The 23,924-nt window shown below is 41.8% G+C and overlaps 1 protein-coding gene across 1 annotated transcript in view; it reads left to right on the top strand.

The window, feature by feature from the left end:
* Positions 1–321: 321 nt before the first annotated feature.
* Positions 322–23,924, top strand: part of ANKRD33B (ankyrin repeat domain 33B) — a 38,703-nt gene continuing 15,100 nt past the window's right edge. Inside the window, exon 1 of the mRNA XM_075052057.1 lies at positions 322–756. Coding sequence (XP_074908158.1) covers positions 322–756 — 435 coding nt within the window. The remainder of the gene's footprint in view (positions 757–23,924) is intronic.

The raw sequence follows: 23,924 nt of genomic DNA, 5'->3' as shown, positions 1-23,924 counted from the left end.
CGCCCGGTGGTCGACGAGCCCCCACCGCCGTCTCCCGGGGGAGAACCCCGGCGGCAGTATGCCCCGGCCCGGGGGCGGCCGGCCGCCGGGCTGCCTCAGGGCGACCCGCGGGAGGAGCCTGAGCCTTGCCTGAGGGCTGGAGGGGGCTTGAGGGGGGGTGAGGGATTGTTGCCCGCCGCCCGGTTTGTTCGCACGGGGAAGAAGCCGAGGCTCCCCGCGGCCGGCGGGCGAGGGAGGGAGGCCCGGCGGAGCCGCTAAACCGCGGTGCCGGGCAGCCCTCGGGGCGGAGGGGAGCTGCCGGCTCCCGGCCCCGGGGCAGACATGGTGCTGCTGTCGGGGGACGGGGAGCAGCTGGCCGGGGAGAGGGTCTGCCCCGCGCCGGCGGCGGAGAAGGAGATGCCGGGCGCTGAGGCGGAGAGCGGCCCCGAGGAGGGGGCGGCGGGGACTGCCGCCGAGGGGCCGGAGGAGGAGGAGGAGGAGGAGGAAGAGGAGGACTGCGAGGAGTACGAGGACTTCTCCGAGCTGCCCGACACCTGCAGCATCGCCTCGGACGACTCCTTCTACCCGCCGAGGGGGCTGGAGGACGACGAGGAGGAGGAGGAGGACCGCTGGTCCCTGGAGCGGGGGGAGCCCGACAGCCCCGAGGCGCTCAGCCTCTTCCGAGCCTGCTGCACCAACAACGCCGTCGTGCTCAAGGCGCTCATCCGCCAAGGCCCCGAGGAGGACGAGGTGCGGGAGACCGACCGCAACCGCCGGGTGAGCACACCGCGCCCTGCCGGCCCCCCCGGGTCCGGTCCGGTGGAAGGGAGGAGGGAGGGAGCGGCCGAAATTCCCGTTTTCCCGCCGTCAGGTTTGAGCTGGGTCTCGCTCTCCCGCAGGATGCTGGGGAGAGGCAGCGGGCGGCATCGTTCCTCTGCTGGGCTCGGCCGTCCTCCTTGCTGGGCGGTGCATCCCCGGTCAAAGTTTGTGTTTCCCTTCTATTTTTTGGTTTTGGTTTTTTTTTTTTTGTTTAGCACCCCCCCTCCCCCAGAAATGTAAGTTTGCTCCCGGTTCCTAGAACGCCAAGCAGGGCTCCTGTGCTAAAACCAGACTTTTCGGGGTTCTGCTGGTGTTCGGTTTCTTGCTGGTGAACTCTTTGGGTTTTTTTGTGTCAGTAGAAGGTTTGTGGCTCGGGTTTTGCCTGTTCCTTGGTTAATCGCAGGGACAGAAGTGTACTTCACTGAATCAGGTGACAACTTGGGAAAGATTTCCTGCCAAATGTGTAACTAACTGAGATGTTTTAGCAACAATATTGACGATTAGCAAGGGCAACTCCTCTCACTACTATTACTACAACTTACATTAAAACTAAGAAACTTTTACTTGTAGTCTGCATGAACAATCTCCAAAATATGCTCTGTGACTAGTCTGTGACAGGAGCTTTTGGAAAGAAAGCCTGAGTTATTTTAATTGGGCGAATGACGTGACATTCTGGCAACATAAGTGGTCTTTACATCGCAAATAATGCAATAATTTGGGTTTGGTGCTGTTTGGAGAGGGGCTTTTCTTGTGTCTTGGACGTATGTACTTGTAGGATTTTTCCTACAAGTATCTTTGCTTCCCCCCCTCAAAGGATTGTTTTTAATACAGGTTTTTAGTGATCTGATTCACTGTAAATTTCTGCAAAAGATGCAAGTACAAAAAGTTGTATTAACACATCTGAGGGCGACCTATGGCATGGGGGTGGGAACGAGCAGCATAGGCTAGAAATGTTTTAAATCAACTTTTCTGCCCAGGACAACATACGATGTAGTTACCCTCTTGGTCGGTAACATGTGAGATCCGAATGTACATTACAGGAGATTTTTGAAGATCCTGCAGATACATCGATCCTATATATGAGGTCTAGGCCTGAGCTGGAGCCCAAACCCAGCCCTGACATTGCGTGGACACTCGCCCCTGCTGAGGTCCATCGATTCCCTGTGTCTCAAGCGTGTGAGGGTGGGGGAGGTTTGGCCCCACCGTACATGTGGCATAAAAGACCAAGTCCCCCCATGGCTGTCCTTTCTGAAAGGGTGACCTTCCCACCCAGCAGAAGGCACGCAGCTGGCTGTGAAGCTGCCAGTGTCCTCCGTCTCAGGGCTGGGGTCCTGGGGAACTGAGTCAAGGGGTACGAAGAAATTCAGCATAGGCATCAGCCCTCATCCCCCAGCAGCTCTTTCTGCAGTGGTGATCAGATCAGGGTGATGAAAAGAGTGAATTTACCTGGTTGGACAGTCCTCCCTGCACCATCCCACTTGCCCAAAAGCAAGTTACTACTCTTTATCTCTCCAGCTTCACAGAAAAGAAACAAAATTGTAGCTTGAATCCAAACTGAAAGTTCCTCTTATTTGTTCATACTGTTAAAAAAAAAAAAAAATTCTCTGCTTAAGCAAATATTCCATTTGACCTGAAATTAAACTTTGACATCAAATTCTGTTTTCTGCATTTTTTATGAAAACCAAGTAAAAGAAGTTCTGGGATTCAGCAACTTCTGGAAGCCTCATGAATGATGTGGGAAGCATGAGTTCAGTTTCTCTGTCTGCCTCCCTCAGAGAAGTGCCCTAACCACAGTGGTATGGAGCAGGACAATCTATCATTTCCAGACAGATGTGAATGGGATGGAGAAACCTTTCTGCTGGGAAACTGAAACTTTAGGTGTGACTGCAGTCCCCATGTCCCCACAGGGGACATCAAGGCAAATTCACATTATTTTGCAAAGGAAACCCACCTTTTTCAGAGAACTTCACCTGACAAAAGGGAAGTTTTGCTCAGGTCTTTTATTGCCCTTTGTGTGGAATTTTTGTAGCTCTTGAATTTGCCTGTCAAATAAAGTCATTGGACATTATCCATAAACAAAACTTAATTTTATTGCCAAAAAGTAACTGAACGAATTACGTATACCGCTTGTGCTAATGACATTTTTCAGTTGCTAAAACTTGTACTGTTGGCTTTCAGTATCTTCTTTCGCTGGGATAATGTTTTTTTGCAATGCTATCTTGCATGCATTTATTGGAAAGGTTTTTGGTTTTGTGGGTTTTTTTAACACTGTAAACAAATAAGCTGAACTTTTGTTTCCTCTAAGTTTTTGTTTCTTTTCTGTGAGGCAGGAGAGGGAAGGAAGGATAACTTGCTTTTTGAGGAGCGGGATGGTGAAGGGAGGGCTGTCCAACTGACTATATTAACTATTTTCACAATCCTGATCTGATAACCACTGTTAAGTATGTACAGTACAGTTTCATTTTCACAATTTAAAAATTAGTTTTCTTTAAAATAGATGAATGATGTAACAGGTTATGGTAGTAAGACAATACCGTATTTTGATTCTGAAAGTAATTAAACTCAACTCGCAAAACATAACATGAAGAAGAAACTTCCTAACGGTTAAATTCTTTAAATGAATTTGGGCACAAACAGCTGGAGTTTTACCATTGCTTTGTTTTCAGATTTTTGCCTTGTCCCTAAAGTGTAAATGTATAAGTTTGAGATTCAGAAGGAATTATTTCCAAAAATGCTAAGTTCCATAGATGACTTACTTATTTTCCTCCATTCTTTTTATCGAAATTCATCAGTTCTCTCTTTCGAGTCAACTTGCCAAGGCTGGGTAGTGTTTTTTTGTGGGGTTTCTGCAGAAGCGTATTTTTCCCATGGTCTGTTTGTGAGCTGTAGAACCTCCCCGCCAGGCACAGGTTTTCATTAAATTCACCTTCCTGCAGTAAAACAGAATCCACAACATCCGCTTTATTACTCACCACGTGTAGCCTGAAGACCAGTACCTTCCCTGTCTCGTTTTCATTACTGTCGAGACAACAACAGTTTATATATCATTGTCTGCATAGGATCCCCAAAGGGTTGATCCCCGCACCTTCGGTTGCACCGCTGTCTGTATATGGAGTCCCAAAAGGCTGGCTTGGTACTGCTCATTTCCTCTCCTTGCCAAATCTAATACTGAAATATTTGGAAAACAACTATGACAGCATGTAATGTACTAATTGTAGATCATGCAGGGCAGCGTCTCATTCATTAACGTTGATGGATTTACCTGCCTCACGCTGGCAATGAAGAGGGATTTGCAAATATATATGAGAAAATAAAATCATGGCTTCGGTGGAATCTCCTGATCTGGCTGAGATCGGAGTGTGATCCGGAAAACAGATTTTCTACACGTGCTGGAGGGACTGGTTTTGCCTCCTTACTAGCCACATTTCCAGAATTTCAGATATTTGCATCTCATAGGTTTTAACACCTCTTTATATTAGATCTTGCCTGGAGACCAGTATTATATATACTCAGAAAGACAGAGTTTCAAAATCTGGTGTTACCTAACCGCAGAATGAAAGCAAATTTAGAAATTTGCCATGACAATAGAGGAGGCAATAAGGGATGGGAGGGAGAGAGAAGACAGCAAAGCACATTCTCATGCCAGATTGAAAATAATCACTTCAGCTCATCCATAGAGAGGTTTTGCGTTAACCATCCACGTGGTATAGTCTGTATTAGTAGGTATTCTGTAACTCTGTATTTTAGAGTTGATATATGTGCGAAAATACTCTATTGAGTCTTTTGCAGCTTTTCATTTTTTATGTCATTGTTCAACGATTCTTTCATCCGGTTCCATTGGTAGCTAGGAACCAATCTGCAGTTAAACAGTTTATTGTTGCAAGTATGCCATTATATAGTAGAGATCGTACATTTGTGATCTTTGTTTTGCTGCTTTAAAAGGTGTGGAGACAAAATAACCTGTGTGGCTCAGGTTGTAAGCTCTTTCTTCTCCTTCCTGAAAATATTCCTAAGTCCATATATGAGCACAGTTAACTTTTCCCGTTAATGCTTTATACAGGATGCTGATGATCAGTACTGCTCTGGAGTAAGTTTTCCTTTGAGGCAGGTAGTTCTGCAGCTCTGTCACCAAGAGGGCCTGGATTTGTTTGGTTTTTTCTCCTCTCCTTCTTCTGCTGAAGGAAGAAAACAGAGTTTGGAAGGCTATTATTGCTCTTCTTGATCTAAATTTCTTTTGATTTCCCCTCTTGTGTTGCTTAGTACAAAAAACAAATGAAGAATTACCGGGGGAGGGAGAATGATGCATCAAAAGCCTGGAAGTTGCTGCTACTGAATAAACAAAAATAAAGTAGAGATGTCCTGGCTAGAAACCTACTTGAAATGCTTGTGAGAACATAGGGTTCTGTCAGCCGTGGAAGTAAGCCCAGAGAAGCAAGAGCAGGAGGGAAGTTTCCCGGGGGGGCAGTTCACACCGCAGGGTAGTGCATGAATTTAGAAGGTGATTTCCCTGCTCTCCTCCTTTCCTCAGCAGGAGAGTTTTAGGGCTGGACTCCTAAAATTGTGATGGGCTGAGAAGGACAGGGAGCCAGTGGTTCAGTTCCCACTTCCCAGGTGAGGGAACGCTGTGCTGGATAATGCTTTTCTAGAAAGTCACGTATCACAAAAAGCGCCAGAGCTTTTTGTAACACTCCATTAACCTGTTTTTATTATTTTTGTTATCTTCACAATGCTAACTTGTAAAAATAAAGAAGGAGTGCAGCATTTTGTGGTGAGGGATAAAGATCTCCCTGTCACATATTGCTTTTCAGTTGTCATGGCACACAGCTTAAGTCATCCCATGTCAGAAAAAGGATTTGAAGAATGTCATCTGCTACAGTGCTGGGAACTTTTTTCATATTTTCATAGGCAGTTTCAGTTCCCTCATATTCTCTCAGACAAGGAATTCTCACGGGAGGGGTTGTATTGAAACTTAACATCGTGACACTAAAGCATGAAAGGGAATTTTTTAGGGTGGAAATAATTTTAAAAAGACCCTAACAGTAAAAGTAATCTAATTTAAAATCTTCAAAAAAGTACAGAAATACCGAAACGCACTAAAAAAAAAGTCCCTGAAAATACGTATGTTTTTAAAAAGGAAGTGAGCGAGCAAGGCAAGGCAAGGAATAGTAGATGTCAAAATACAGAAGCTGCTAAAAAAAAATTGGGAATCCTTCAAATACTGTAATTACAACTCGAGGGAAGCGACCAGAAAGGAGTAGATAGAGCATGGAAAATATGAAGTCCGTTGGCTAAGAAGGAATTCAGTGAGTTAACCAGAGTGCGGACCAGATTGATACAGATAGGAGCTCGGAGGCGTTGTCAGGAGAGCGTGGGCAGGTTAGCTGTCTGCCTGCCCTTGTCTGTGTTCATCTGAAGTGTTAGGTGAGTAATGCCTTTGTAAATCTGGCACAAGAACATATCCTTTAAAATAGCTTAACTGAAGAAGAAGTATATGCACGGAACGTGATTGCTATGGAATAAAGAGAAAAATTAATAAGGACCATGGGGTGCTTAGACATAAAGAATGGAAATGCAGGTCTGTAGCAGACCCCTGGAAATGCGCGACCAGACCTGCTGCATCCTCTGTGCAGTTGGCAGGTAGCAAGGTATTTGTACTTAGGGTCAAAAGCAGCATTAGTTAACAGATGTAACTCCTACGGAAATTGATAGATACAGATTTGAAGACCTCATCCATATCAGAAAGTTGGACAAGTTTAATCCAGTTTAAAGTGACACAGCTTTTAGAGAAACCAAATGAAGAGCACTTTCCTTGAAGAATTTTGACAAATTGCTTAATGCAAAGTGTACAGAACATAAGGGATGTTTTTAGCCTAACAGTAGCCCAGAAGTAAAGGTCATAGCAATCTTTTGTTCTAGTTTAAGCAGTGTTTCATGTTAGTTTCTTAAATCAAGTGTTTGGACTTGCAGAGCTCCTCAGAGATGCAGCAATGACCCTGGTTACCCAGCTGAGCACAAGTTGACTCCAGATGTAATAAAATGTAGCTGCTTTTAAAAATCTAATGATAGTCTAACAAAACTGGTTGTCTGGTCCATCTGTCATCAATATTTATGACAGATCTGTAATGGTGTCTTTAACAGAACGTGTCTGTAACACAGGTTACAAGAAACATGACCTCAGGATGCCTTACCGCATTCTTCCAGGAGAATCACTGAGGTTTATTTCACAGTGCACAATGTGACATGCTAATTCCTTCATCCCATTACGAAATGCAAATTTATATTCTTGTGGAGGAATTACTCAAGAAGGAATATTGGCACTAATATTCTCCCTTAAAGGTTCCTAAGATCCTTTCCCTGAAATTTTATTGAGGCAGAAATTCAAGATTTACCTAAATTTGGGATTCTTGTAGTTTGGTATTTTAAAAAGGTTATTTGGAAGTAATGAGTAGGCATTGTAGATATGTAGGCAACTTCAGACAAAAGTTTTGCAATTTTTGATGCTGAAGCTGCAAAAAAGAGTAGGTCTAAAAGAACTTAAGAGGGAGAAAGGAGCTTCAGAAAAGTCCATGAAGAGCAATCATCTTTAGAAAAGTCAGGTTTAAATCCTGCAATAAAGGTGGTGGAAGAAGAAAGTGAAAATTACATTGCTCTCCTTATTGCTTATGGTGGGACTGAAGTCTCCCATGCAGAAGGCTTGGGTTTTTAACTGCAGCCAGATTCAGGGTAAGAAAACTCTAGAAACATCTTGGGACATGAAAAATAAGGTTATTTTCCTTTTTTTTTTTTCTGTGGACACCAGTAAGTCATTGCCTGGTACCTTGTCTATCAAGGCTTTAGGTCTCAAGGCAGAAAGAGGAAGAAAGAATAAATGGTCCCATCTCAGGCACTGGGCTCAGAGCAGGGTTTCAGGGGACGTTTCAAAAAGGCTTTTGAGATAGGTTCACATTGGCATGTGCCACAGGAACCACTCGTCGTCTCATTAATTTTAATCACATGGTCTTCTGTGTGTGCTTGGGAATAATGTAAACTACGAAAATAAATACTAACAAAAGTTGAACAAGGAGGAGAAGTAATCAAAGTATCTATTTGGTTCTATCCAGAAATTTCAGCAGGTACTATTGCATTCAAAATCTGTTCTACTACTCAAGAAGATACAGACTGAAAGGTAAAAAGTCCCCAGGCCCTGTTATACATTTTGGTAACAATTACCATGTAATGGAGACCCAACAAAAATCAGGTGATTTTTGTGTTGGTAGTACTTCATTTTCACAGAGAACGATGGTGAAACTAAGTAGTAACTCTTGTATGACTTTACGGGTGTTGGTTGCTTCATGCCAGATGAGCCTAATGTGCATCAGGTTTCTTTTAAATTACATTTCATTAAAACGCGTTTTTCTTCTTCTAAAGAAAAGTGATAGGTGATCACTAAGTAAGACTTACTGTTAATTTTGAAATAAAGATCGATTTGGAAATCATCAGCAACCTTTTACTTGCAGAAGATCCCAGTAGATGAGCACGGGCTGTGTGTGCATTGCCAGGGGAAACCTCCTCTGGCAGGAGAGCACGTCCACCCTACTCGGAGTTATCCTCTCAGGAGTGGACCAACAGTGTCCACACGGCCGGCACGTGGCCCGGGTTTTCTCTGAGTCCCAATTGGTTCTCCTAATTTGCCTTTTTTTTAGGCTTTTCAATTTAAAGTGCCCGAACTAGCATCATTTGAAAGGACAGGCGATATTTCCTGCTGTGTTATAGTTCTGGAAATCATTAACTGCGCCGATACTAACATTGGTATAATACCTATTGGCAAATGCTGTGTGCTTATTTCGGATATGATGAGATAGCTTTCAGGTAGGATGACATAGCTAACATGATGCTCCAGCTTTTCCCAAATTAGTGGTTCTGCATTAATTTCAGTACCTTTTCCAATTCTCATACTCTGTTTATACAAGTCCTTCCGTTCTAGGTAGTTCTTTAGCAATTGACATAAAAAGTACATTTTGTAATGCTAAGGATTTTGCTGCATATTCTTCCTATATTGCCTGTCGTTGCTCTGTGGAACTCGGTTTAACTTTTGTGACTGAGGTATGGTTGAACAAAGGCCACTTACTAAAAACTGCTGGTAGATTTTTTAAATAGAAAAGAAAATCTCTAGAGGATGTGAAAGCAATGTAGAACTCCTGCGGGCTTTATTGGAGACAGGAGTTCACCTTCAATGTTTTCATAAATAAAGTTACTCTCAGAAGGTTACCCTTTTAAATTATCTAAAATGTTATGCCACATAGGTTTGAATTTACCTATTTCTAAGGGTTCTTTCATTAAACACAAAAATGAAAACCCTTGAACCTGGGCTAAATATAATCCTGTAGCATACCCAGTGTGTCACAATAAGAAATAATTAAGTACCGAAGGAAGAGGATGGTTGTCACAGAGTCTGTAGTGGCACATCTGGCAGCGAATTAGCAATTCAAATTGTATCCACTGTGGGAAAAACCCACAATGTGGAAATAGTTCCCGTTTTTCAATTCTATTATTTTCTATTATGTCTGTTAAATTCCACAGGGAGCAATTTGAAAGCAAGCTGATGCAAAATGGGAATGACTCATGGTCAGGCTTTTGTTGCTTCACACATTTCAGATGTATAACATTTTGAGCCTGATCCTGCAATACTCTGTCACATATGTGGGGTTTGGGGTTTGTTTTTTTGTCTTTTGCCTCTTAGTACCTGAGGCCCAATCTTTGGGACAGCCTGTGTGTAGACAGACTGGCCGTTGACCACGAGAGATGCTGCCAGCCACAGCTCAGAACTGGGCTCATGGGGAAGTTTTGTCTCTCACGTAAGCCATTGTTATTAGTTTTCTGAAGTGGAAAAGTGGCAGATAACTGAACGTATTGAACGCGTTCATAAAAGCAGCCTTTCAGGGGCATTTGGCTTTTTTTTTTTTTTTTTTTTTTTTAGAAAACCTAGGTATCTTGCTGTTTGTAGCTCATAGGAAAAAAGGCTCAGCAGACCTGTTTACCATTTGATTGGGATATAGGGGAAGGCTAGCCATGTGTTCATAAAAGTGTCTTTAGGTGTGGGTAAGAGGAAAGGGAAGGCTGTCTTTGGAAGGCGGTAGGGTACTTCTGCGTATGTTGAAGTATTGCATGGGTTTGAAAGGTTTCAAGAGGAGGCAGAGTCAAAGCTCAAGTCCATAAAGGAGTTCATTTAAAATATTTTTCTCTCTACAAAGAAAGACTTTCTATAAAGAGCATGAAACAGCAATAGCTTCTTAGACAAAGAGTATAGAATAATAAGTATTGGTTGGTTTAGGAAAATGAAATACCACAGATATTAATGAAACCATAGTGTTTAGACTTACAAAGCCCCTCCGAGCTCCTAGAAAGTGCGAGCACAATAGAAGAGTTTTCTGGTTGCACTGAGACAAGCAGTGCTGCGTAGTAAATGCCGAGATGTATGGAGCGACGGCACCCAGGGGAAACCTTTGGCTGGGAAGCAAGATATTTTTCCTTGCCATGCTGCAGGCGGTTCGTCACCACCGTGTGAGGCAAATCGTGCCCGGGTGGGAGGCTGAGGAGCGTACCCATGTCAGAGATGATGCCTTGCAGCACGGCTTCAGCAGAACCCCCTGCACCAAAATTCCAGTCCAGAACGAAACCCACGTCGTTCCCGGAGGGCAGCTCGGTCAGTGGTTTGATGGTGAGGTGGCGGTGAAACTGCTTGCCGTTTCATGGGTGACGGAGGAGAAAGCGCTTAATTTCAAGGACCCTGGGAATGGAGCGAAAGCGTCTTCCTCGCACCGCAGGGACAGAAAACCAGGGCAATGCCCCGAGCAGAGACCGTCCTGCAGGCTGCAAGTGGTGGCTGTGCAGAAAGGCTCGGGGTCCCCCATTAACCCCCTGCCAGCACCAGCCAGGGATCCTGCCATCATTTATGCAAGGTGGGACTGAATCTTCCTTGCCAGCTGTTGAAAGGAGGCTGTCGTTGGTTGTGCTTTGTTTTGTTTTTTCTGCTCTGCTGCTGTATGGTCCGCGGGTGTTTCCCAGCCTGGAAAGTTCTTCCTCCAGTGAGGATGCAACAGGGATGCCCACGTGTGAAGATACCCATGAGCAGAACTGCCTGTGGAACCTGAACTGAGTATAGGTACATGATAATCTTGTTAGCACCTTACCTGAATTAAAATAGCATGTATGCAGTTTATTGAAGTCAGGTGTCTCGGTACATTTACAGTGCTTACCTCCATACAAGTTCCCATGAAGTGTATTGGATCCATTACATACATGTGGAAAACTCCCTGCAAAAGCAAGATAACTAAATGTGACAGGTGAGAGCTGCCTCACCAAATTTCACCTGTTGCAATAAATACAGTTGCCTGAAGACTTTGAAAAAGTTGCTTTTGAATGTTAAAAATATAATCAGATATTGCAGTCCTTTCCCACCATCCGTTACCTCCCAATCACCCTGTTAGTGATACGACATGAATCAAACATTGAAATATTTAATACTCAGACGAGATATTTTAGAAGCAGTAAGCAGTATCAGCATCCCAGAACAAAAAGAAAGAAAAAACAAAAGAGACATGGTGAATTAGTGTCAGTCTTCCTCTGAAAATTTATCACCCAAGTTATTTTCCTCTAAGGTGCAAGGTTGTGAGATGTCTTTCACTTACTATTGTCATTTTTTTCTTTCTGTGGGCATTTTTAGCTCGACCTACTTTATGCTTATTACAGTCGGCGCAGTTGATTTATGGGCAGAGGCTCCATTCACAGATGGGTGTGGGTAGAGCTGAGGTATTTTGGTGTACATCTATGGGATTGTTACTGTGCATTTCACAGATGACAAACGTACAGCGAACTGATCATTCTCTGAAGATCTGAGTTCAAGTAAGAAGAAAAAAAAAACCACCTGAAAGATTCTAGTAAGGTGATGCTGTTCCCCAGCGCTTCTCACATCTCAGGTCTAGCACCCTCTTTCCTGCTGTCGTTAAAGCAGTGAAATCCCCTAGCTACCAGGTGTCACAAAAAATACCATGATCTTTCTTTCTTTGGCGTCTCCTTTGGTGTCGGAGGAGCGACCTCACGGCGGGCTGCGTCGGCGCAGGACCCGGGGCACAAAAAGCCCCCGACCCGCGGGCGCCCGCTCGCCTCGCCACGTCCTGCTGGGGTCCCAGGCACCGCATCTGCCGGGGCAGAGGGTCGGGGGCTACGCCTGCTCGTGGGGTCTCGTTCACGGGGGTTATCGCCTGAAAAGTTCACTTCGGCTAGCTTTTGTGCACGTTTGGCTGAAGTGCGTCTCCCCAGCAGGGTGAAATGAGGGCTGCTGGCTTCGTGCGCCTGTAGCTCTCCATGCTGCCATTATTACTTGGGCAAGTTGGGTGTGCAGAAAAGTACAGATCGCAGTTCTGTAATTAATATCCTTTGTAAGCCAGCCTACCGTCATTCATCTGCCAACCTGCAGAGCTTGAAAATTTAGGTCAAATATATCCGTGGAATAAAATTCATGGTTTGAGAACTTAAAAATGAGAAGAATAGATTCATTGTTTTGAGAATTTAAAAAAAACCAGTAATCAGTACTAGTGTTTCTATAATGCAAAATTGTAATTGTAATTGCAGTTGGTGAGTTTAATGTGTATATCGGCCCTTCTCTGTTTACTCCCTGCCATCCACAAATCACGTTCCTCTGGGGAGGAGGTTTTTAAAATAGCGCTTAGGTACCCAGTTCAGACTTGTCTAAAAATACCATATTTTCCACTTCCTCATGTAATAAATACTACAGTGTTTACATCAGTTCTGATTTATCACTAAATTGTTAGCGTGTGTCTTAAAGGAAATAAGAATTAGAGGAAAGCCTATACAATTTGGCAGCTTATCAGTCACAGGGGAAAGGGCAAGTGAGGATTGTTCACGTGATACAGGAACTACCAAAAACATTCAAATGTTGTCATCATTACTTTCACAGACTCACTTCTCTTGTTCCCACAGCTGTCTCCTGTTGTTTCCTTTCAGATTTTAAGGTCTTCAGGTAGTGTATCTGGAAGGAATCTACCTCATTATTGGCGCTACTGCAATCAATAATATAATTCCAAAATACATGATTTTGAAGTCTACCTGTATTGGCTGAACTTTTAAGATCATTGCTACAAAGCGATATCTATTAGTATAATCATGTTATTTACAACAGTTCTACTGTGCAAATATCCAGTATGAGATTTACAAACATTAAGGAGAAGAAGGTGATTTTTGGCTGTAGGATTTTGATACTAATGTTAGTTAGTATCATCAGTTAATTGCAACAAGCCTTCATTTTGGATATTTGCTATTGTTTGTTTCTTTCCAGAGGTGGGTTGAAGGAGTTGGACTCTGAAGGTAACAGGAAACATCCTGCCCATAATTTTCAGGTAGAAATCCAAAGAGCAGACCTTCTGCTCTTAAAAATATTCCATATCGGCAAGTAGCATTCTCTCATTTTGTGGCAGAGAAATAGAAAAACAACTCCAAACACATAGCAAAACTTTTGAAAATGATCTGTTTGGGGGGAAAATCTGTTACTGCTTCCAGGTGCCTGAAAACTGAGGGAGAAAAATGTAAGTTTTACTGTTCTTCCACTGCTGCTCTGTGATCTTTTTAGCTAATAGAGAGAGAGAGTTCTTAGAAAAACTGGGATAAGGAACTGCAACAGTTGGTCAGTAATTGTAAACCTTCTAAATATGTTAGCTTCCACTCCTCACAGAAAAGAAAAGAAGAAAAAAACCCAAGTATCTTCTGAGATAATGAGAAAGATGCTTTGCCTGATGAAGTGTTAAGTGGCAGGTGATCATACTTGTTCATGTTTTTTGGATTTAATTTCACTTCTGTAAATTTTGCCTTTCTCATCGGTGTGAGTGAAGGAAGATCTTAACAAAGCTTCATGGTTTTTTTACTACACTGCAGCTTTTCTGCACAGACCTTAGTCACCTTAATTCCTATTGAATTAAAAATAAAAGCCAGTGGAAACTGTCAGCTTCACAGCCTATCTCCAGATCAAGGCATTTTGAAAGAGTGATGAAAATTTTAGTAGAAGTGATGGGGAAACCAGAAATTACTTAGAAAATCGATTATATATTCTCTGAAAAGATTTTAAATCTCTCTAAGCTTGCTGGAGTTTTTGTCCTTAAGCAAGTATTTAGGCCAGCAATATCTGATGCAGGAAGACACATACTGATTGAGGTTTCTCATGCCACAAATAATTTGATACGAATGAATGAAGATATATGGAAAGTAAAATGCCATTAAATCTAGGTGTAAAAGCTATTCTTGCACATGAACTTAAAAAAGAGAAGGAAATCATAAGTTGTCACTCTTCCAACAGAGGCAAGACCTTGATTTTTCCTCCCTGTGCTTTCTAAATTCCAGGTGAGTAGGATAAACTAGCACACACTTTTTTTAAGGCGGGGGGGGGGGGGGGGGGACGGACGGGACGGGATGGGATGGTACCCCCTGACTCCAAAATAGAAAAGATCATAACCTGAAAGAGTCTTTGAAATCATTAAGGTATACATCATCTTCATTTTACTGCTCCTGTATGAGTCATTGCCTTTGTGTACCAATGCAATTTCATCTGACCTGTATGTCTTTCCTGAGACATAGGAGGGGTTTTTGGCTCTCATTTGGTAGAGTTGGGCACAGTCTGGTGGGCTTTTGTAGCAAGTGGAAAGTTCTCGGTGAAATAAAGGGCTCAGAGAAGAACAGTTTCTGGATTGTTTGACTGAAACTGTTCTATAAAGTGGATATATTGTATTAATGAGTTAGCAGTTTTTTACAAGGGCTGGTCATCTCTAGTAATTCAAGACATTTGAATATAAATGTGAAATTGCTCCTCCCTCTTTTTTCCAGATATTTAGTTCTATCTTCTTTACTTCAAATTAACGGTATATTAATGTTCAATCCCTCCTTATGTTTCTTCATTATTTAGATGAATGGGGTGTATTCATTAGAAGATGAGATTCTTAGATCCAAAGACAGAGGCAGAAGGTGCCTTCCTGCCTTTATTGTATGGAGCTAGACACTCGTCTCAGATAAACAGGGTGGTCACAGGCTCCGTAAAAGAGGAAAGACTACACCAATGGCAGGTAGAGCCTCACTCAGCTCTTGCCACCAGGTAATAACATACAGTACGAGCATGTGATGCATTTGCTTATTAAACTCAAGTTGCAGTACTGTAGTTGACTTGAGACAGATAAGATGGTGATGCTACTGTCTCTCACTTGGACATTCTAAGTATGATTTTCACCTTTGCTGAACTGCCTGCTCATACACTGATACCTGTTACAGCTGCAGTGGATAATGAGTCTGTATTTAGCCAGTAGAGATAACAAAAGAGAGAAATTTAAAATGGGAATGCACACTTTAAAAAAAAGCTGCTTTAGAACCACAGTCTTTGGGATTTTTAAAAAGTTCAATCTACAAAAAACAGTGAGTTACCAGAGGAAAAAAGGTCCCTCCGAACAGATTGATTCCATGTCACAGTGTGTGTTTTCTCAAACAAAAAAACCAGACCGAGCCTCTTGCACATTAACATCGTTGTGGACTAGCCCATTCCCTAAATACAGCACTAAATTAATGTGAGGCTACTCAATAGGACTTGCAAGCCAGCAGCAGCAGTGTTCTTGATTTAGCCAAGTGCTAGTCTTTGATCTTTCAGAAATATAATTCTGCCTTTTTTTAAAACACATGTACTTTTCACAGGGTGATGCTAAACCTTTGGGAAGGAACTATTCTTTAATGGAAAGTCAGAGGCACGCTGGATTTTCTGTCCAGTGGCTGTAGGCAGCCTATCAGTTACTTTATTCCTAAAATAGACAGAACCATAGTTTGATGGGTTTTATAGTAGGAGGTAGTTCTTGCTCTCCAACCAGCCATGAACATTACAGAGTCATTAGTGTAGGTCACAGGAGCGCAGCCCTCTTTGCCCTTGACCAAAGTATATTTACATAAAAACTGGAAAGGTCCTACTAAAACATAATCCACATGTTCTGCTGTAATTTAAAATGTGATCATAGTCATCTGTGTTTCTAACAGTTATAAAAGATGAAAAACTTGGACATAAAATTTATACTCTTTAGTATTAGCAATGCTAGCTCAATATGCATTACTTGAAAATTGCATACTTTGTTTGAAGGTAGTGTTTTTACCCAAAACTGAAAATCTCCAGTGTTCAGGGACTGTGAATTTATCAAGGCTCTGTTTAAAAAATTACAGTTATTACTGCCTCCTCTCTCTTTCTTCATGAAGACCCACTTTTCAGTGCAATCTGTGGAGCACCAATAATAAGCAGCGCATAGGTAGGAGTGAAAGAGTTCTTACAAAGTCATGAACTGTGGCACTTTCTTCCAAGTTTCACAAGCCTGAATCCAAGGTGTAATACAAAAATCCAGTTTTTGGCCTCCAGCATGGTCTTCTGTGATATTCCACAGTAGCTGCATTGCATGGAGGTGGGGGATTACAGGATTGCAACCCTTTAGGAACACTAGAGTTGACACTAATCCCTACATAGCAAAATCCACTCTAGGCCTCTGAGTGAAAAACAGACACCTCCCATCCATTCACCACAGATGCACCTATTGCTCAAAAAGTTTGTTTTCTAAGGAAAAGCAGGAGACCTGTTTCATATTTATGCACAAAGAAATCTTTTGCCTTGTTAGAGCTGGGGAAAAAACAGGAAGGGGCATAACTGAGGTGAAAACTAGTCTAGGTAAAACCAGATGCATATCCTAGATAAAGGAAGCTCCTTGTGGAAAGCATAATGATAAGGGCTTTCAAGAACCTTTTTGCTCTTACAGCTTCTGTAGCTCAAAGGGGGAGGAAATAGGCTGGTACTTTTGTGTGTGGTATTATGCCGCGTTGTGCGTAGCGTGCAGGCAGTCCCCCATCTCTGGTGTCCCAAGAAGGGTAAGCGGTTGCTCTTCTTGGTGACCATAGGGCCTCTGCAAGGAAGAGCTTTCACCCTGATGGTTTTTTTTGTTCATCAAGGTGATTTCCTTTTGAGGAAAGAGACTTTTTTTTTTTTTTTTTTCAGTGGCAGATGAGCCACTGATGGACAGACCTCTTCCTGGGCTCACTCTTTACAAGGTTTGGGTCTGGTGTGATTCCTCAACCGAGACGCTCAGAGAAAGACAAGCAAAATGAATGTACAGAAGTTGGAGGAAAGGAACTGAAACTTCTTGGGAAGGTCTTTCCTGCTGTCACTGCAGGAGCTGATTGCCACAGGAGGTGCTTGCAAGCTCAGCACTGGCCGTGTCTCTTCGGAGACCTCCGCAGTGAAAATGCAGCAGGGCCTTTACAATACTCTTTATAGAAGAGGCAGATTAGATACAACAATAGATTATGACGGAGTAGAAGGTTGTACATTTATCTTTTAGCCAGTGTCAAATTGAAATTTATTGCTTACAAAGATTTTGTAAGTCATTACTTTTGGAGGGGTCTCCTGAAAAAAACCTATGCATTCAAACGCTCTCTCTGGCCTCTTGCAACAGATCTAAGCTACGGTCAGTCTATTAAGCACATAGAGAAGGGTTGAATCATATGCCTTAAAGCCAAAGGGAGTACTTTTTGGCAGAGTTATGTCAGTGCACAAAATGCATTTCACATGGCTTCTGACTGCACTACAAAATATGTTTTTAAAATGCTGCAAACTCTCCCTTTTATCTTAAATGTCTGTGAATATATGTATGTATTTAGAGACCAGGAGAGAAGTTAATGGTAGTGTCTCTCTAGCTCAGGACTTGGAGTTCAGCTCTAAACTGGTTTCCGAATGTTCCTAAAGGTTTTACGTGGCGAGAGTGTGCTGGATCCAAGTCACATCAGGTTTGTCTTAAGCTGTTATATGATCCACCTTTGACTATCATTTTGTTTAGCTCTTAGGGGTTTTCCCTTCTGAAAAAAAAAATCAACCCCAAAATGCTCCAATGATATAATTGATAGGAAGACTGTTACTGTAACATTGGATTTTGAAGTGATCTGGGAATTGAGGGATTCTCCAAAATGTTTTCCATATAATTATTTCCACAAAAGGTACAGTTTGAACCTTGTTACAAACTCTTTCTTTCAGTGGTTCTCAAACCCATTGCAACTTTGTACAGCAATTGGCTGGAGCAGCAGGAGCTCCCAGCCTCATGTACTCACAGGAGGAAGCAGTCAGCGCTTTGCTGTTTTAAATCTATTGCTAGCTGGAAACACCTGTTCCAAGCAAAGCGTAATAATATGCTGTTCACTTAAGGCTCCGGAAATACCTTATCCTTGTTCACAGGATGGTTTACAACCCTTGGAAGCCTTGCTGAACATTGCATAGCAAGCCAGTGAAAGACAAAGAAATGAAATTAAAATGAACTCACCGTTTGCTGGGGCAGGATCCTGATGTTGGTGGGAGTCTGTCATGTTGTCTCCCCCAGCCCTCTTAAGTGCAGACATGGGATTTGTGGTAGAAATGCCTTCAGGGTTTACATCAGGCTCCCCCCATTAAAGTTCAGTACATCATTTACATTGTTTTCTGAAGTCAGACCTCTCACTTCTTTCTTATAAATATCTCTTCCCTTACTTTTAAGCCAGAGTGACCTGCATCTAGCACAGATATCATAAAACAGGCATAGCAAAGAGGGATCTATAAACTTGGCTGCCATGTATCATGTGTTATTACTGTCAACACTATCAAAACTTAGCACTAACATTTGACAGTATTAACACTGATTAGTATGTGCTATACAAACAGGAAAGCTAGGATTAGTAAGGCTGCATTATTTGTCAGGGATCATCACTATTTAGTATTTGTACCTAACATGACAGTCTAATAAACTGAAAATGTGAAACTTAACCTGATAAAAATTGTGTTATTTCTCCTACCACCTTCCCACAGTATTTTCTCTCCTTTACAGCCAGGCATCCCATAAACAGAACACAAAACCTTTCCCTGAAAATGGAATCCTGGGCTGATTTGCCATGTTACTGAATCCTGAGATAACTTCCATTTAACGTATGGATAATGATGATAAGCGCAACTAGGTGACCTGTCAGTTCATTTTATGTGTTATTTTTATTAAACAATATTTCCTTAAAGCTTCCTTACATATTCCTGTTCTAAACTTATACCTCATTCACTTCTGTTGTGACCAGAGATCTCACATACATTGCAAAGCTTAATTTTGGACTGATTGGACTACATCAAATGTCACTTCTGTTTTCAGTGGTAGTGAAATGATCCCAGTTTCCTCTCTTTCCCTACAAACTTCTTCATTCTGTATGTTGCTTTGTTGCACAACAGTCTGCTGTCACTAACAAAGGCACTTCTACCTGATAAAACTTCAGATGAGTGCATTCCTAATAAAGTCTTACCAGCTGTCACTGCAAAATGATACATTATTTTAACAAAATTGATCTTGAGCATGAATGTGTATACCTGCTAACATCCTGAGCACATGTTTTTAAAGATATATACCTATATTCCAATGGAATCGCATTAAATTTCCTAACTCAAGTGCCTCAATGTTAAAATATGCCTGTTTGTTAGTTGTACCTGCTACTAGCTCTTGTTCACACGTTCAGGTCTTCAGTTCTTTGTTTCAAGCTGAGGTTCAGAGAGGAAAGAACAATAAAAGATTTTTTTCCTGTGACAAGTCCAGTTGCTGCTGTTTTTAGAAGCATCACCTAGCGTCATCTTAACTCATAGCAAAACAGCTGGCAGTGCAGCCCAGGCCTCCTACAACTCAGTCGACGCAGTGTCCCTCTGCTCGTGTTTTTTTGCAGGGCTGTTTCCACTGCTAGATGTAATTAATCCTGAGTGCCCTCCGCTTCTGGCCTCCTCCTGCAGCGAAAAGGGCGGCCGCGAGGACGCGATACAGCGAGGAAACGGAGCGGCCCTTTTCTCTGGTGGGTGGTTGGGAGAGGAGGTGCCAGCAAGCCTTGGCTGTGGGTCAGGCTATACAGTCAAAAAAAGGTCTTTCGTACTTCGGCAGCCCTCCAGCCCTTTGGACACAGCGTGATTTGGGGGGAGGCACGTGCGGGGGATGCTGTGGGTGAGAGAGGAGCTGCCTTCTGCGGCCCCTGCAGCATCCCTGGGGGAAGGAGGCGTGATGAAGGGATCCTGAGCCCTTCTGGCTCTTCAGTCGTCCTCTACCCCCAGCTTTGGTTGAGGGAGCCCATCTCTCAGTATTGCCATATGATAAAAAAATCTGTTTCCTATATATCCCACCCACTGGAATGTCTCTGGTTACATGGCGCGTGTTTATTTGCCTTCTGGCCCCTGGCAGTAGCTTCCCAAGATTTCTGCCAGCTGCTTACATCACTAGCGATGCTGAAACCGATTCAGACAACGTACTTGTTAGTAAATAAGGAAAGTCACACTAATGTTATTAACTTTTCTTGTTGGCTGATTTATTACACAAGTGGCCCTGGTTTTCTTTGTTGTGTAACGCGAGCTTTTGCAGGCAGAATAAAATGAACTTCCCTGGGACTATCTTTAGAGGTGATCACGGAGATTTGGATTAGAATAGATTAAGTAAGGACTTCTGCAGAGATGATACATATACTAAGCTATACCTTTACTTAAAAGACATGTGGCCTCACTGGTACAAGAGGCATTTACGAAATAAGAGAAGTCGAACACATCCCACAAAATATGGGGGGGAGAAGACGGGGGGTTGTCACCTGCGTGCCCACGGACTGGCCCGTGTTTTTAGCTAGCAGAGTGCAATTCCCGCTGTGAAACGAATCTGTGAGCGCTCATAACGCTGTGAAGCGAAGGTGGCAATTTTGTGCCTTCAGTATCGAGGCCCTGGAAGGGGCAGTGCCGTTTAAGCTTGCTTTTGGATACAGGATGGTGCTTCAGGCTACTGCGCAGAGGAGGCAAAGAGGTTTTCGCACGCCGCTGCTCCATCCCTGCTCAAATACTCTCTTGTCCTTGTCTGATTGCTTCTCCCGGCAAAATCAGCATCTCCCCCTTGCTCCCCTCCCAGGCATGCAGGGTTTTGTCCAAGCAACAGTCGGACAAAATTAATCTAAATTTCCAGCTCTTTTTTTGTCGCTTTCCCAATATAAATTTGTATGTGACTAAGCTGTTGCAGCCCTTTCTCTAAAAGGTCAGCCTAAATTATTTTGTGCAGATAACATTAAAGCTTATGTGCTTGATGGATTTCTGTAGCACATAAACACCACTTTTCACGGGACTGATGACCTGAATAATTACCTCATCTCAGTCGCCGTTGATCTAATCAGCTAAACCAATTATAATATAAGCTCAAGCCATTTATGAAAGTTTCTCAGATTGCTTTATGCAGACCGGAAGGTTTTGTGCATTATACACAAACTTGTATATAGCAGACAGTGATGCTCAGCGCTAAATGTTGCTCTTTTTTAGTACAGTGTATATTTAGAATCCCTGTTAACCGAAGTTTCACAGAGTTGCAGAGTTTTTAGTGGAGATCAGAATTTCCCTCAAATAATTTTGGGAGATTTATTTTGAAATACTTGACATGTTGGTGTTTTTTGTTTTTTTTTGCTTTATATGTGAATTATACTATAGTGAGTGATAGTTATATATAGTTCTAATAGTGAGTTACATATAACACAAAATAATAAATGTATGAATTATTGTTTTAGTAAATCAACAAGTTTGAACACAGCTTTGTATTCCTTTATGTTTTATTGGTCTTCCATTTCTATTACTCATGATATTGTTTTTGTAATATGCTTTTAACTTAGACATAATTTTCATAGCTGTCCCTGCATGTGATTATGGATTGCAATGAATTGTTATCTCATTTAATTCAATTGCATGCAGTTTTAATCATTGCTGTTAAACCTATCTTGCAGAATTGTCATTAATACTTAGACATGCGTGCAAAGCAAACTGGACAGTTGTTTATCACGATGCTTATGAAAAGCAATGGGTAATGTCAATTTAGTCTTTTGCCAGCCCCATTTTTGTCTGGGATAATAGGCGAAAAGCTATAATGAGCTGTTTTCATTCTCAGCATCTTGGTGGAAAACAAGTTGCCTGAAGAGATCTTTTTAAAAGCTAAAATAATTGCATGCTGTATGTGATTTGCTCTGCTGTTCAGCTTGAGTTAGTTATTGATCCTCTAGTATTTCTTGTGATCTCTATTATCTGTAACGATCTGGTGTACAAATAGCCTTACATCTGTAATTTTGTCATAACATCTGATTTATAAAATTGTCTCCTGAGATTTCCGTGACCTCACTTAATCAAACACATTGTTATGTCATTAGCCAACAGAGCTGAGCAAAAAGTTTATTTTTATAGTGGCAGCATTATTCCAGGTTTACATGAAATCAAAGGCACATGAAGAAATATCAGTTTAGAATGAATAAAGAGTTTCCCAAGACTATTTTACTCTATTTCAAACACGCAAATTTCAAGTTTATGCTTTTGTAGGGAATTTTAATACAATACTTTTACTCTGATTATAGAAGAGCACTGTGAAACTCTGACAATTTGTAAACACTGCTTGAGGAAGATGTTACTACATCTCATTAACTTCAGGTAGTTCCATGCCTGAAATGTCCATTTAAGTACACTGGGATGAAATTAAGAAAATTAGTTATACTTTATTTAGATACTTTATTTAGAATATACAGAAAATAAGTAATTTATCCCAGACTGACTGTTTTGCCGTATACTCTAAATAAAGTATTGTTAAACTTGCTCTTCCATTTCAAAACAAAGGGAGATCTTTCAAAACTGTCCTGGTTACATAAAAATAAGATATGATGTCATATACTGTAGAAAAACTGTGGGGAAGCTCTGTGAAATGCCAATTATTCCACAGAGGAAAGACAGATTTCTCAACACCTGTCAGTCTTATGGCTTCTACTTGGAAAAAAAACTGTTACTGAGCTGAATTTCAACCCCCTCCCCCTCTTATGCGGAAAAATCTGTAGTAAATGTTAATGTAGTTGATGTGATGGATGACCCATGTTTTCTTGTTTGTCAGGCAGAGTCTGTATGTGATACTCGAAAAATGAAATAGGATCTGTTGCAAAACCCAGAGAAACCAGCAGCCCCGGTCTCCTGTAATGAAGAAATCCCTTTTCCTACAGTCCAAAGACATCAGTGCCGTTTGATGTTTAAGGTCTCTTCCACGCAGAGGATCAAAGCAGATTTTTTTTGCTTGTTCTGTTTCACTGGGCTGGCAGAACCAGACAGGGAGCAGCCCTGGCCACGGATGGGGAGAGAGCAGGTCTTAGCTAACACAACAGCCCTTGGAAAGCAGGGATACTGTGCTTGCATGCTGTGATGTACGTACAGTTATTCCTTCTAACAATTGATTATTATTAGATATTAATGGGAACAGTTTGAGTTGTTACTATGATTTAAAGTAAGTTGTGGTTTAGGACATATGAAAAGGAAGAGAGGGAAAGGGATGTGGTTGAAGGAGAAGGGTTGAAGTCTTAGGGAAAGTACATGCATTTAAGAATTATCAGTCTTCCTTCTAAAGCTTTCACATATAGTAAATATGTCTGAGAACTGATCTTACTGACAAAATTCAGTAAGATTCAATTAAAAAAATATTTTTTTTTTTTCCAAATACACTGAGCACTTCACCATAGCACTATGACCCTTCATATGAGGAACAGAATAACTGATGCCTTGGTGGAACACTAATGAGATGAAATGTCCTCTCTTTTCTGAGGATAACCAGATTAATCAGGTTCAGAATATTCTTGCTAAAATTCATTTACACTGCTTTACTTTTATCTTTTAAAAAACAATAACGCGCACAGCTGTATTTTCCTGCAGACTGCTGTGATACTTCAAAAAGCAGTTTGCTGAAGGCAGTTTTACATCAGTTATATTTATTAATTGAGATTATTGAAAGAGTTTGTAATATATTGTGGCTATGGGTAATAATATTTATTAGTACATGGAGTTAAAGATTCCAGACTAATAACTCATGTTGCGATTGATTGATTGTGCATCCTGGCTAATCTGCTTGTACTAACTTTCAGCAAGCAGAATACAGACAGGGCCAGAAATGGATGCAAAAAAAAAAAAAAAAGGCAACCTGAAACCACAATTTATCATGGTATCATTGGGAAATAACTGTCGAATCCAGGGGTGTATTGCAATTTTCATTCTAAAG

Source organism: Buteo buteo, chromosome 20 (assembly GCF_964188355.1).
Source record: "Buteo buteo chromosome 20, bButBut1.hap1.1, whole genome shotgun sequence".
Classification (NCBI taxonomy): Eukaryota; Metazoa; Chordata; class Aves; order Accipitriformes; family Accipitridae; genus Buteo; species Buteo buteo.
The sequence above is the reverse complement of the archived record's forward strand: the minus strand, read 5'-3'. Positions and strand labels throughout refer to the sequence as shown.